Raw genomic sequence first — 14850 nt, forward strand, 5'->3', positions numbered from 1 at the left:
GTATTTCATAATTGGAGGGAATCTTTGAGATCAGTGGTTTTTTTTTTTTTTTTTTTTTTTTTTTTTTTGTCTTTTGTCTTTTTTCCGTGTCCGGCAACGGATCGCAACCCTCAGTGTTGCCCCCGTACCGGACCGGGGACCGGCAACGGGATCGCAAGCCTCGGTGTTGCTCCCGCGCCTCGCTCAGCCAGTGAGCGGGAGCCGGTCTGTATGTGGGATCCGAACCCTCAGACGGGAGCGCCGCCGTGCTTCCCAAGCGGCGCACCATCCAGTGCGCCACCGGGCCGGCCCGAGATCAGTGGTTTTTAATCTGGAGGCCTCAGACCCCCAGAATTTATACATTCTGGGAAAACCGCTTAGTCTAATTCTGTTAATTTACAGATGAGGAAACTGAGAGGATAAATAATTTATTCAATATCACAGCATCGTCTGTTAGTGAAAGAGTCAGCATTAGGATTTGCTTATTTCATATTTTAGAAGTTGTGAAAAAATTACCTAATTTTATTTTCTTGGGTGTGAGGATTTTGCATTTTTTATCATGGTATTTAGTGTTCTTAGCATTTGGAACCCAAATGCTTCACATTTTGTTTTTGGGTTGCTTTGAAATGAGTATGTATCAAAAGGGCCTGGTTCCAACACTAGGATTTATTAATTTGAACTCCCTCTGCTGGCCAATTTTCCAGCAAAGTGGTTAAAAAAATTAAATAAAACAAAACAAAAAAATGTTGTAGAGGTAAATTGAAAGCAAAAGCAAAAACAAAACTTCATACCAAATAGGTACTATAAAGGGCTAATTAGTTTCAAGGTCTATTCTCCCATTCTTCATAATTTTAGGGTTGTCCTCATTCACCTCTACTCTAGTACTTTAAACAGAATACAAAATTAAATTGTTAGCATATGAATCTGCAAAAAGAAAACTTATTAGTCTTTTATAGTTTAATCTCAGATGTGCATACTAAATGCATAATAGTCTTGTCAAATAATTAACATGTATTCACATTTAGCAAATAAGGATACACTTTATACAAAAGTTCTGCTACTATAGTTTTCAAAAACATTTAACCCACTAGCAGGAGAGGAGACAGTTCTACCTTTTTTAAAGATAGATAATTTTAATTAAATACAAAATACTATCATAATTAGAGGGGCAAGCAATAGCTTTTCTTCTTGTGGAATGTATGAAAATATCCTTCCTTGTATTCTTTATGCTTCTTCCTATTTTAGACAGGATAGTCATCTCAAGTGATTTTTCTTTCCTTCTTTTCCCTTTTTTTGGGGGGGGTTGGAGGGGGGTGGAATTGCCTATTGACGATCTAAAAGGAGTGACTTCATAATTTTAGTCAAAGTAGAAATGAAATATTTAATAATTCTTACATCTCACTAATGCAGTCTTCTGAGATATTGATTAAGCAGAGAGATCGTTTTCTAGGTTCAAAATTTTAAAACTTTATGAAGATAATCAGAATTTTATAACAAATGGTAACAGGTAGTTTTGTGCATTCATTTGCTGTGATATCCAATAACATATGCCAATTAAAACCTAAACTTTATATTGGCAGTTAATGAATACAGCAGAATGATCAAAGCTGAATGCTAGTCATTGTCATAGATGCAACCTGAAAGAAAAAAATACAAATTTAAATATAGTTATATAAAACATACTTTTTAAGCGTTCCAAGTTTGGAAATGTTGGTGATTCATATTCTTCTGGTTTAGGATTTAAAAAGTAGAACTGGTCTACTTTATGAAAAACTAGTTAAATGAAAGCCCATTATATTTAACTTTTATTGTTTAGTATAGAATTCCCGCAACACTTCTGGATAGATTTATTCTCTATCAAAAAGAGACCCCAAATTATTTTATTTTATCTGGCACTTAATTAAATGTGTGTTTTGGTAGTCATTCTCAATGAGGTTGAAAATAGTAAATATCAGCAAGAATCATAAGTTTAAAAGACTAAAGGGCAACATGATTAGCACTGTGCTTCATTTCAATTGAGATTAATTTTTTAGATCACAATTTAGAAATATATGATGCTTAGGGAATACCAGTATTTTTGGCTATGAACTAAGTATCTATTTATTGGCCAAGTACACATATTTATTTGCCTAAAAGGAATTCTTATTAAGATTCACAGTACAATAAAAAATTCACCAAATATACTTCTGTTTTCAAAGAATATAAATAAGAGGTTTCTTCTTGATTTCCAGTCCTGTGTGAAAACGATTTCCCCCTCATTATACCAGTTCATTTACCTTTCCTAATGTTTTCAAGTGATTCAAATTGTGATCAGATTAGAAGGCTCTAATTAATCCAATAAGCTATTTTTGGTATTTGTAAAAACAATAAATTCACTGTTACTGTTCTCTGTGGTGGGTGCTTTATGAGACTTACCATCAGCAATATCATCATAGATCTCTCCATCACTGTAAATATAGAAAATAATTTTTATTTTAAAGAAAATATCTTCTTAACATTTAAGCAATATAAAGAAAAAAGGGTACTAATATGATTTTATATAATACAATTAAGGCTTTTAAGGGTGCAAAGTTACATACTATGCATTTATAAGTGGGAAGAAACTTAATATTCTCTTCATACTAAAGAGAATATGAAGAAAATTAATATATCTCTTTAGTATGAAGAAACTTAGTATATCTCTTCTTTCATTGGCTTAATCTAATTTTTCATTCAACACACAGAATAATTAAAGCATGCCTCAAGAGCAGACTATGCCTTACTCATCTTTGCAAGAAGTGTTTGTTGAACTGAACAAAAAGAACCACAGTTACGGTGCAATACTCCGTCTGGGCGTAAATTCAAAGCTGTAATGAATTTTTATATCCATTAATACCAGATTCATACTTTCACTTGAATTTCAAATGTTGAGTGAAATACAATAATATTTGGCATAGGAAATGCCTGCATCATTTTTATGTTTCTAATTATAACTTAGTAAAAATATATGAATATTAGTTACAGAACAAGTAGCCAAGATAAAGTTATTATGGTGATTCTTATGTTATACAATTCTAAAAAATATTAATTATGATTATAGGCAGCATGCATAATAGTAGTTTCAGCTACTTTTACTATTTTAGGTTTTTCCCAGCCCTGGATCTTTGTGAAATATTCTATTCAGCAAACATACTGAGTCCCTCCTGTATACCAGGAGACATAAATATGAATAAGACACAAGCTTTGACTTTAAGCAGTTTATAGTCTAATGGGAGGGAGAGTGATATATAAGATATAAAATCGGAAGTATTATAAATATTAACATAGCCTTGAAATGTAGGACACAATTCTAAAGCTCAGAAATGTAAAGTGGCTTTGTCACTGAGCCCAGACCGGCTCTTGGTTCCTGTATTATCTCTGTGTTTTATCATGGAAGCAGCAGCAGGCCTTTCAAATTGCTGCCAACTATGGCAGATGCTGTGAGTTCCCTATGTCTTCTGTTTGGATCCTTTCTCTGAAATGGAAGGAGGGTTTGGCTAATGGAAATCTGATACAAATGGAAAGAGGACAGATTATCCTGATGTTCACTCAAAGAACATTGAAATATTCCCTTCCATAGGTGGTTGAAGCAATAATAATTTGGAGAGTATACTTTTTAAAGGATGAATTCTCTCTTAATCAGCCTCAGATAATAACTGATGAAGATTTCCTATTATTTGCCACACATTCTTTCCTTAAAATGCGTACCTTTCACAGAGCAAAACTTACTGAAAAGTCCCATGCCTACCCCCACGATTAACACGCTGAGGAAAACAAAGGAATTATGGTTCTTTCTCTGTTTACTCTCTGCTAGTGTGCTGACATGATTTGCCTCTTTCTTTTCGGTGTCAGGTTGTTTATAGATACACAGTTTATGAATCCTCCTTCATTTTTCATTATGCTGAATTGCTAAATCTTTGTATTGGTATCTGACTTAAACTGATAATGTTCATTTCTTGCATTGGGTTACTTGGAAGAGAATCTTAGAATGTTTTGGGGGACTCCAATGGCACTCTAGTACCAGACTGTGACAGGCTGTGACAGTGTCTTATTCATAAGAATAGAAGAATCATTGACTACTATCTTTTTTCTGGCATACTTCCAAAAAAGGCAAAATAATACTCTACTATGCCTGGTGTGGGCGAAGAAAAGCCCTCAATGAAGGTCTAAACTATAGCAGTTAACAGGTGATATTAGCACCTGTTGTGCAGACACTAATTTGCCCCTAATTAATTTAATTCAACCAACTATATTAGTTAGCAAGTGAAATGCAAAGTATTAATGAAAGGGTTAGTGGTTTTGACCTGCCTGTCTTCAGTGTTTGCTGAGTGGAGGCCCAATGAATAAATAAAATTATGACCTGTATAATCATGAATGAGAAGGCTTCTTGCCTATGTAAAAGAGTGGCACTATATGAAAACCTTAACTTTATATGGATACTGTCATACTGACATTAGTATAGCATATTGTTTTTAAATTTATTTATGATAGTTCAGTAGGTTACATTATTTAAATGATATTTGGAATCTTAAAGGAAAGCACAAAATTCTTTTTACAATTATAGTAGAAGATAATGGGCTTACTTGTCCACCAGATAATTCCGAAGGACGTAACCATCTAGGAAGGAAAAAAGAAATAGATTTTATTAGTAGTACAGTTTTGAAAAATCTTTAATATTTCTTTTAAAAATTGAAATCCAAGTGAATAATTATTATACTATAATATATTGAATAATTGTCTTTATCTGTGAATGTGACCCATTATTCTTGGGTCCACTTTTCTCTCATGTCTTTCTTCTTTTCTTTCTTACTTTTCTCTCTCTGACATGTCTCTTTTTCCCTCTATTAACAATCTTTCCTCTTTTCCCCTTTAGATAAAAGAAAAAAATATTCACTTTTTTCTCTAAACAACTGTAGGTCATAGCACACTGTTCTTTCAAACTTTAATCTATTTTTTTCAGGTTGTTATTCACATGACCCAGTTTTAGGAAGAATATAGTAAGCATAGGTTATAAAAGTAGTTTATAGGTAAGTATTTTATTTTATTTATTTTTTGAAGGGATTTTAAAAAGTAAAATAAGACTATTTCTTGACCACTGTTACCAGTACTTACAATAAAGTAAGCAATATACAGTTGTATAATATTTTGATTACTACAAAGTTATTGTTTTTCTGGCTTCCGCTGAACCAGTAACCTAAATACTGATTGAGCCTACATGTAAAGAATGAGTTGGGATAAAGAAAAAACATGCAGATCGATAGTTTAGATTACAAAAGTTTGTTTACCAATTTATGCCAGCAAGTCCTTAACTGCCAACATCTCTAACCATCTGATTAAGTTTCAATGAGTCAAGTCTTAGACATTCCATAAATCATGATCTTTTTAGTCAATACAAGGCAGGGATTTCAAATTTTTGTAAAGGAAGGGCTCACCAGAAGAATCATTAAATGTTCATTTAACTAAGTCTTTCTTAGCTAATTAAAACACATCAGAATTTGTCTAGTTTCCTCATCTGGGTAGGGAGGTTGTTGGTAGTGATAAAATTTTTCTTTCAAGAATTTTTCAAATAAACCATTGCATTTACATGACTGTAGCTATAGATATGGATTCTGATATGGCTCTGCTTTGAAATTATTCAATTTAAATTGCCCAATCAATTATAGATTCATCTTTTTAATTTGAAAAGTTATGGTTTCAGGAAAAATTTCAATTTAACTTGAAGTATTTCTTAGGTTGTTCAGAAGGATGGCATCTCAGAAACATGGGCTTACTCATGGTTTTTGTTTTGGTGAATGTTTAAAAACAAATACACAAAAAAAGAAATCCATTTACGTATGTATTTTATGTATACGTACACACAAAAACAAAGCAAAACCCCAGAATGGTCCTTAGGCATTTGAGTTAAACAAATTCTGATTGAGTAATCTCTATGGAAATTTCTCCCAACATTTAGAAAAGGCATTCTCTAATGTAGAGAAAATAACATACCACGGTATCAGATGTTCTTTTCTGACAAAAAAAGAAACTACAGAAAGTTTTTATTTATTTGTTCAAACTAAGCAGAGCTGGGTATGTACCCAAAGGAATGGAAATCATCATGTCAAAGGGATACCTGTACTCCCATGTTTATCGTAGCTCTATGTACAGTAGCCAAGAGTTGGAACCAGTCTAAATGTCCATTGATGGAGAACTGGATAAGGGTAATGTGGTATACATACACAGTAGAATACTACTGTACCATAAAAAAGAATGAAATTCTGCCATTTGCAGCAACATGGATGAACTTAGACAAAATTATGTTAAGTGAAATAAGCCAGGCACAGAAAGAGAAATACCGCATGTTCTCACTCATAAGGGGGAGTTAAAAAATAAACAAATAAATAAAAAAAGAAAGAAAGAAATATACAACATTAGCAATAATTCATTGAACTTTCAAAAGGAGAGGACAGAACTGAGGCCACCAGAGGTGGAAAAGTTGAAGGGAGAGGGAAGGATTAGCAAAAATTGGTAAAGAGCCACAAAAAATTACTACATTGTGTAATGCTGAATATACCAATGATCCTGATTTTAGAGTCACATATTGCACAGAGGTATTGATATTCAACACTGTACTTCATAGTTATGTACAGTCAATTGTGTTTCAATTAAAAAAACAATAAAGTAACCAGGGTTATCAATGCAAAAGAATCCAAAATATCCCTCAATACTACTTTCAAAATGAACAAATCAAACTTGATTTTCATTAGAGTGTAGTTATTTCTTCACACTAGTAAATAAAAAAACCAAGACCCAGGTTTTATATATATACATAAAAATATACATATATAAAAGCAATGCAAACAATTATTGAGCTTCGTCTTCTGTACAAGAATGCCGAGCTAGTCTCTCTACATAAAAAGCAACTACAATTTGAGGACACTTCTATTTGCCTCTTTTGCCAGCACCAAGTCTGCCTCATCTGAATCTTTCCATTTTGTGAGAAACATCGATTCCCCACTGCAGTCTGTCGCATCACTTCTTTCAGGATCAAGACCTCTGCAAAGCCCCCTGGTTTGTTAGCAGCATCTCTTTTCTTCTTTGATTTGCTATCATCAAATTCACTGTCACACAAAGGTTTTCTTTTTCTATCATCTTTTTCTTTACTAGCTTTTTGAGTAAAGTCAAACTTAAGAAATACTTCAATTAGCTCTGGACTATCTAAATTTTCTTCAAATTTCCAGGTATTGTCAGTATCTGTAAATCCCTTCCACTGCAGGAAATATTCCACTTTCCTGTTCACCACACGTCAGCCCAGTACTTATTCTAGCACAAATTCTTCAGGCTCTGCCTCTTTGACTTTCTTACCCTTTCCATTCTGTTTCTTTCGCATTTGTTGCAATACAGTTTTACTGGAGGCCATTTTTTTATTGCAGACTTAAACAGCTTTTACTCACCACTTCTAAGCTGCTCTGGGTCATGGATCTGTGGCGTCTCCAGCTCTGTGTGCATCAAGCTCAAACCACATCCCTTTGGAAGGGTTTTGAAGTGGTTTTATTGGGATATTAAAGCAACCTTGCATACTACGATTTTTTTTATTGTGGTAAAAGATATACAACATAATATTTGCTGTTTTAACCATTTTTAAACATACAATTCATTACATTTGCTATGTGGTGTAATCATCACTTCTATCTATTTCCAAAACTATTTTGTTATCCTAAACATAAACTCTATACCCAGTAAGCATTAACTTCCCATTATGCCTTCCCCCCAGTTTCTGGTAGTATAGGTAAGTATTTTAAATACCACAGATCTAAGACTTACCTTTTCAAATTTATTGTATTGAGCAGAGTCAGAACTGTGTTCAACTTCCCTTTGAGAGGCCAGCAGCTAATGGCTACTTAGGAGGAACATAACTTCTAAAAGGTCTCAAAATAGCTCTCTTATTCTCAGCATGGGAGAACTTTCTCTGCTGTTTTTGCCATTTGACAGTGTCAACACTTACATGTCCTCATTCATGGGACAAAAGTATTAGTAGAAGAACACAGACCAGGGATTCTAGTGATGCCCTCATTAAGCAGAAAATAAACCATATTTTACACAAAAAAGCCAATTTTTTTTTTTTTTTTTAGCTTAAGCACCTTGTATTTGCCCCTCATTGTACAATTTTCCTAAGAGAAAATATGGACTACTTTCTAGAGGAAATGTCTGCTGACCTCTAATTAATATTACTAACCTTTGGAATTGTTAATCTTGTGCCTAAATATTTGTTGCATGCCTGAGATTAGTACCATTTATTGCCTCTTCAATACAGTCTCTAAATAATTTCTCTCATTAAGTCAAGCTATTGGTCTTGGTCTACTTTAGATCTAGTTTGGGTTTTAAATCAGGGTTAATGTGTTAAAAAATTATAGAGGACACCCATAAGCCAAAATTAATACAAGTTATAAATTTAGTTAAATGTATTGATGTCATATTGCCATTGATTCAACATGAAAAGATTTTTTTTTAAAGTTAGGATCATACAACGGACATTATAGATTAAAAGGTAAAAAAATGAATTTTCCCTTGAAGTATTACAGGGTAAAAAAACTTCACCAAAATATTTTATCAAGAAGTTCACTACTTTTTAATGAAAACTGTTTATAAGCATCATATTTGAAACAAAATTTCTTTGAATTCTTGTAGTACGAAAGTAATAAAGCATGTGTCAAAATGATAAAAACAAAATAAAGTAATATTTTACTCAGAGTATGGAAAGTTAGATTATGTTATGCCTTTCTTTTTATTTCAACTAAAACAAAATTAGCGAAGATGATTAATGTAAAAACATCTACAATTAATATCTATGATCCCTGGGTAACCTTTGATAGCACAGCTCATTTCATGGTAACAGCCTTTCTTTTTAAATTAAGATATACACATCTAGCCACCAAAAAGTAAAAAATAAAAATAAATAAAGAAATTAAGATATACATTATAATTTAACATAATTTTCAAGAGGGGATGAGCTCATATCTAAAAAATTCAATTCTATGAATGTCTCTCAAAAGAGAAAATCTGTGTTGTTAGAAATAACAAGCTGTCAGAAAAAAATATGGATTTTGTGTCAGGGTTCTAATAACTGAAATCAGTCTTTATACCTATATTTGGAGCTAAAATAAAATTTAAACAGTTCTCTGAAAACAGTAATAGAGAACATTTTCATCAGTTTAAGTGAGTGGTTCTGCTTTTATTTTGGATCTCTTAAAATGAATTAGAAATTAAACAATACAATATTTAATGTCCCCATGATATATTTATGTTTACGTTAATAATTTTTTAAAAATGACACATATGAACTGAAGGCCTTAACACCGAAGTTAAACTCATTGTGAGTTGTTAGGGCTTCGTAAAGTCTCTGAACTAAAATTAGAAGATAGAAAATTAGAGAAATGTATAAGAAATTATAAACTACTGCTAGAGACTGAAATTATTCTAGCATCAAATATATATTTTTAAGCCTGTAGAATATTATAAGAAATAAAGTTCAAAACAAAGAGAATTTAATCATCATTTTTAGAAATTAGAGATTTTTTATTTTCCTATATTTTTAGATAATCTATTTTTAAAAACTCAATTGTGCTAAAATTTTGCAGGCTGGGATAAAATACTATATGTAAAGAGCACTAAAAGTCCTTAACATGACCAGAGTTAGTAATTTACGATATACAGCTTAATTACCTCAATTCACAAATTAATTATAAAAAATTCTATTCTCTTAGATTCTCAACCCTCTGTTAGATTTCTTCCTGTATCTTCCCTGCTTATTCTAAGGAATAGCTTTCTCTTTTTTTGAATGCTCCATTGTTGTTGATGTTGTTGTGTGTGTATTTGTGTGAGATACATAAGAATCAATGACTGTAAATATTACTTAAGAAAAATGTATCAAGGAGATGGAGTGTGGGATGGTACTATGCCGCTGTATTTTTGTTCCCTGAAATGATGTGATAATTTGGGGCTCATTAGCTATAAAATCACTATTATATAGCATTTTTACAGTGTTAATGACTTTTAATACAGCATAGGTTTTGCTGTCTAGTATCTTTAAGAATCTCTGATAAAACTTCTTTCTATTAAAAGCATGATTCATGACAGTGTCAAAACAAATGACTTACCATGAATTTTTATATAATCTCTCCATTACGCTTCCTCGAAATAATTTTGTTTTTGTAATTGGAAAATGTTCGCTTCCTCGAAATAATTTTTTTGTGTAATTGGAAAATGTTCTCTTTGCTCACGTGTTACAAGCACATTCACTATAAGGAATGTTCATAAAAAAATACAAACGAATGAAAAAAACAACAAAAAAACACAACTCACCATGGTTCTGTACCATGTAGAATGGCTGCCATGTGTAGCTAGCTTATAATATGTGGGTGCTAGCACCCCAGGGATTCTCACATATATGGAATTATTATTTGGAAACCTCACATTCACAGATCAGAAGAGTGTGGCTTGGAAACAAATGTTTTGAAATACGTGGTGGGATAGAGCTGGTTAGGAAAGTAACACCCACCCCCCATATGTGCCAGTTAATTTCTTCCAAAAATGTTTGCTTGCTACAGTACACATGTGTCTCAGGACTAATGACTCACCTTTTAGAAGGGCATTGTGAATATAAAATTACCAAAGAAATAAAAAATAATCTTTGGAAAAATGGAAATGATCTTTGTTCTAATATTTTCACATTTTTTACTTAATAAAAATAATATTTCCTTATTATATCATTTGTTGTGAGCAAGTCCAAAAATAAGGTTAAATTTACTCAATTTGGCCTCATGCAGTTTAAAAACAATAAAATCATATTGCATAGATTTACCCAGGCAGTGGGACAATGTCCAACTTCAAGGGAAAAATGCTCATAATAGAAAGAAAAAACAAAATGCGGTATATAAACTGAGTATAAATTATTATCCTAGTTTTATAAAAATGTTCTTCCTCCCACTCTTTGTCTCTTTAGTTATTTCTGGGGCTTCATATCAGAGTGACTTTTTAAATTTCTAAATTTAAAAAATTTTTCTTCAGTGATCATGTGTTGTTTTGGAAAAACAAATTAGTTAAGTAAAGAAATGGTCAATTGTATCTGAGAGGATCTAAAGCATCTTTAATTCCCTCTTTCTTTGATTCCTAAAGGAAATGTAGAACATTTGGGCCACAAATAACCCAATTCCTGTCTCATTCCACAGTTTTTGTATGAAATTTTTCTCCAGTAAAAAGATGTGGGAAAACTCACAGCTTATGAGATTATGAAATATGCACAAATATTAGTAAGAAATTCTAAACATTTGGGAAGGTGCCAGAAATATGAGTATATATTTAAGATCTCAATGGTTACACTGTATGTGCTTCTATAATTCAGTGCTTGATACTTGATCAGATGTAATCATGTCTGTAAAACTGGCTTATGTTCCACTCCACATAGTAAAGGATCGTTCATGCTTTAGCATCTGACTTCTATCACTACCAACGTTAGGTTGAAGTAAGCTACGCTTTCTTCTCTTCGATTGATTAAAGGAGAATGGAAGGTAAGGAAAATGTTAGAGTGATCATGGTGCTGAATTGAAAATGCCTTTGCTACTCATCAGAGGATGAAGAAATAAGGAACTGGAAGACTTAGAGGCTCCTCAATGATACACAACAAGCTACTCACATTACTAAGACTAAGTCAGAGAACTTCTGTCCTCTAACCAGTTAAACTATTTAACAGACTTCTTCCTGTGGGTGTCCATATGTCAGACTTTCATCTGGTTATCCAATTGCAATTTCCAAATGGTTACTTTCAATCTAGCAAGCCCCACACGAGGTGCAAGGCAGTGTATATAATGTGTTGGCAATACAATGTTGAGAACATTCCATTGAAGCTACTCTTCAGTTCAGAGTCTAATACGAGTGAGAGATGGGTAAAACAAACAATTATAGCAGCAAAAGTAGTATCATGGCGAAGTGGGGAGAGATTAATTGTGATAGGATGGCTGGGAGTAGGGAGTGGGTGCTTCTAATTCTAGTTGGCAACTGAGTTGTTTTTAATAGACAATTATGGGCAATCCAAGCCGGAAAAAATAGTGGAGTACGATAAAACAGCATAATTTACTCAGGGAATGATAAGTCAGTAGTCTATATTTCTGGAGTGTCATTTGTAGATGGGAAGCAGCAGCGGGTGAGGATGAGGCTAGATCATAAAGAGTTTTACGTGCTAGCCTGAAGACTTTGTGTTTAAAAACAATATTTGAGTAACAGTGTGATGAGAATAAAAGAATAAGATAGAAAAATCATTTGAAAGGCTACTGCAGTTACCTAGGTAAAGAAGGGTTAAATCTATACAACAATCATTCCAAATCCTATAGAGGTATGTGAAGAATAGATTGGAAATTAAGAAAATTTAAGAATTTAAGGTAATACTGACACTCAGAGTTCCATAGCAGGATTAAGCTCTAATTATCCAAGTGGTAACTTTTTTCATAAAAATGTTATTGGCTGCCTTCCTTTCCCTCTCACTTCTCCACTAGCCTGCTGGTGTTTTCCAGACTCACCAAAATAAAACAAAGTGCAGCCCAAAGTAAGTCTTTGCATAAAAAACAACAGGTATATAAGTGCTACCGATATACTCATCTGGTTTCCATCCTGCTTAAGACAGACCTCAAAACCACCTAAGAATTGAAGTACTTTTCAGTGAGCTTGGAAATCATAAAGTACATTGATACTGCACCAGAAAATAAAAAAAGATCAAAGTTATGTGAAGTTCTTGATTGTAATCTACCAGAAGCTTATAAAATGTTTCCCCCTCTCATTTTTAAAAGATTAATTCTAAGATGGGAGCCCTCCAGTTTTTATGATAGTACTTACAGTTATTGCTGATCAAATATGAAATGATAATAGGTTGTAAAATTATTCCTAAATGGCTACTGCTTTTCCTCATTTTAAGATCCACTGGTTCCTAGGAAGATAGGAGTCTTTCTCTGAATTACTGTTACTGGTGCTTTGTCTACTCCTGCTCATCTATTTCCATACACATTTGTTGATGAGGTAATCTACATCCTTGTTACTCAGTGTATGTCCCATGGACCAGCAGCATCAGTGACCTGGGATCTTGGTAAAATGCAGAATTTCATACCAAACTTCAGACCAATAGAGTTAGAATCTGCATTATCAACAAGATCCCCCTTGGTGTGTATGTACTTTAAAGTTGGAGGATCATTGATTTAGGTGGGATTTGTTGCTAAGGACAGGAGTCTTAGGATGCTATGGCAAAATCTTCTTCTGAGGGCAAGATGTGTCTGAAGCATGTGCACTGAAGACAGGTCCAAATGACAAGTAGTAGGACAATTCTCCATTGTGAAAAATGTGAAATAATTTGGAAAGTTGAGGAAAGAAAACATATCATTTAGATTTGTCATCCTAACCAGCTACAATCAACATTTTGGTATAATTTCTTTTAGTTTAGTTTCTTTTATTTGCATGATTTTTTAACATGGCTATAAATCCTACACCACATTAAGTAATCTTCTTATTTCTCCTAGTATTATGTCATGAGAAGTTCATCACATTATTATCATAATCATTATTAAAAATATTCAGTTAGGTATATTCATTACAATATTTAAACACTTACAAATTTTCAGCTTTCTAGTATTTTTTGATGACCTGCTAATGCATATAGTTTTTTTCTGCATTTAAGGCTATTCCTTAGGATAGATCACCACAGATGCTAGTTTGAATGGGGATTTTCTTTGTCTCCTAGGACTCTTTCTACACATTATCTCCAGTGAGCTTCAAATCTTAATATTACACTATCCCTGCCCTTTTCCTTTTGTACCCACATTCTCTATCTTCCTTTGAAAAGCCAACCATACCTTCTCCATGATAACTTTAGATCCATTTTCTTTTCTTTTTTTTTAAAAGATGACCGGTAAGGGGATCTCAACCCTTGGCTTGGTGTTTTCAACACCACGCTCAGCTAGTGAGCAAACCGGCCATCCCTATATAAGGTCCGAACCCGTGGCCTTGGTGTTATCAGCACCGCACTCTCCCAAGTGAGCCACGGGCCGGCCCCTAGATCCATTTTCTCACCCTTGAGTCACTGTGTTTTATTCTTGAAACTCCATTTCAGTTCCTGTCCCTGAGTTACCCTTCTCCCATTAAACTTGAACTCAGAGTTCAGTTTTCCATGTAGATTAACCAAGCTGATATCGTGCAACCATGCTGGTTATCCAATTTCAAATATAAGACAACACAATTTTGCATAACTTTCCCCTGGACTTTCAGTAAATTTTGAAATTTAATGAAATTCAAATTAAATGAATTCATACTTCCTTTTGAAATTTAATGAAAACATTTCCATCTGTCAGCTCTAATAACTGATAAAGTCAAAGAGGTCAGGGACTCTTGTGTTTATTTGGGAAAGTATGTTGCATTAAGTGCGTCTAAACAGAAAATAGAAAGAAGTGAATTTGCTGGGTAGGAAAACTGGAAATTCTAGGTGTGAAATACCTAGAATCCTACATAATTCTACATAATTTGAAATTCTACATAGTTTCAAAACCAGGCCAGAGGAAGAGTCACTCACTAATTTAGCACAGTGGTTCTCACTTCAGTGTACCTATGAACAAACTAGGGAAGAAGCTATGGTCACAGATTCCGTCTGATTCCTAGAGCTCATCATTCAGTGAACCAAAGGTGGACCCAGACAACTGCAATTTTAATAACACAGGGTTTCCTAATGCTGATGTCTGTAGGATCACATTTTAAGAAGCACCGATTTTTTATTACCTTTGACACCACACTGTCTACATAGCAGCTGGTAAATGAAAGATTAAAATAAAATATATTGATTTC

At 33.3% G+C, this 14850-nt stretch overlaps 1 protein-coding gene and 1 pseudogene across 1 annotated transcript in view; both read right to left on the minus strand.

Moving 5' to 3' along the window:
- Window positions 1-1339: 1339 nt before the first annotated feature.
- FYB (FYN binding protein) overlaps window positions 1340-14850 on the minus strand; it is a 96341-nt gene continuing 82830 nt past the window's right edge. Inside the window, exons 16-18 of the mRNA XM_008568506.1 lie at window positions 4581-4614; window positions 2395-2426; window positions 1340-1616 (exon numbers count right to left, since the gene is read on the minus strand). Coding sequence (XP_008566728.1) covers window positions 1594-1616; window positions 2395-2426; window positions 4581-4614 — 89 coding nt within the window. The 3' untranslated portion in view covers window positions 1340-1593. The remainder of the gene's footprint in view (window positions 1617-2394; window positions 2427-4580; window positions 4615-14850) is intronic.
- Window positions 6841-7396, minus strand: LOC103587101 (annotated as a pseudogene).

The sequence above is a fragment of the Galeopterus variegatus genome, unplaced genomic scaffold (assembly GCF_000696425.1).
Source record: "Galeopterus variegatus unplaced genomic scaffold, G_variegatus-3.0.2 Scaffold418, whole genome shotgun sequence".
In the NCBI taxonomy this organism is placed as follows: domain Eukaryota; kingdom Metazoa; phylum Chordata; class Mammalia; order Dermoptera; family Cynocephalidae; genus Galeopterus; species Galeopterus variegatus.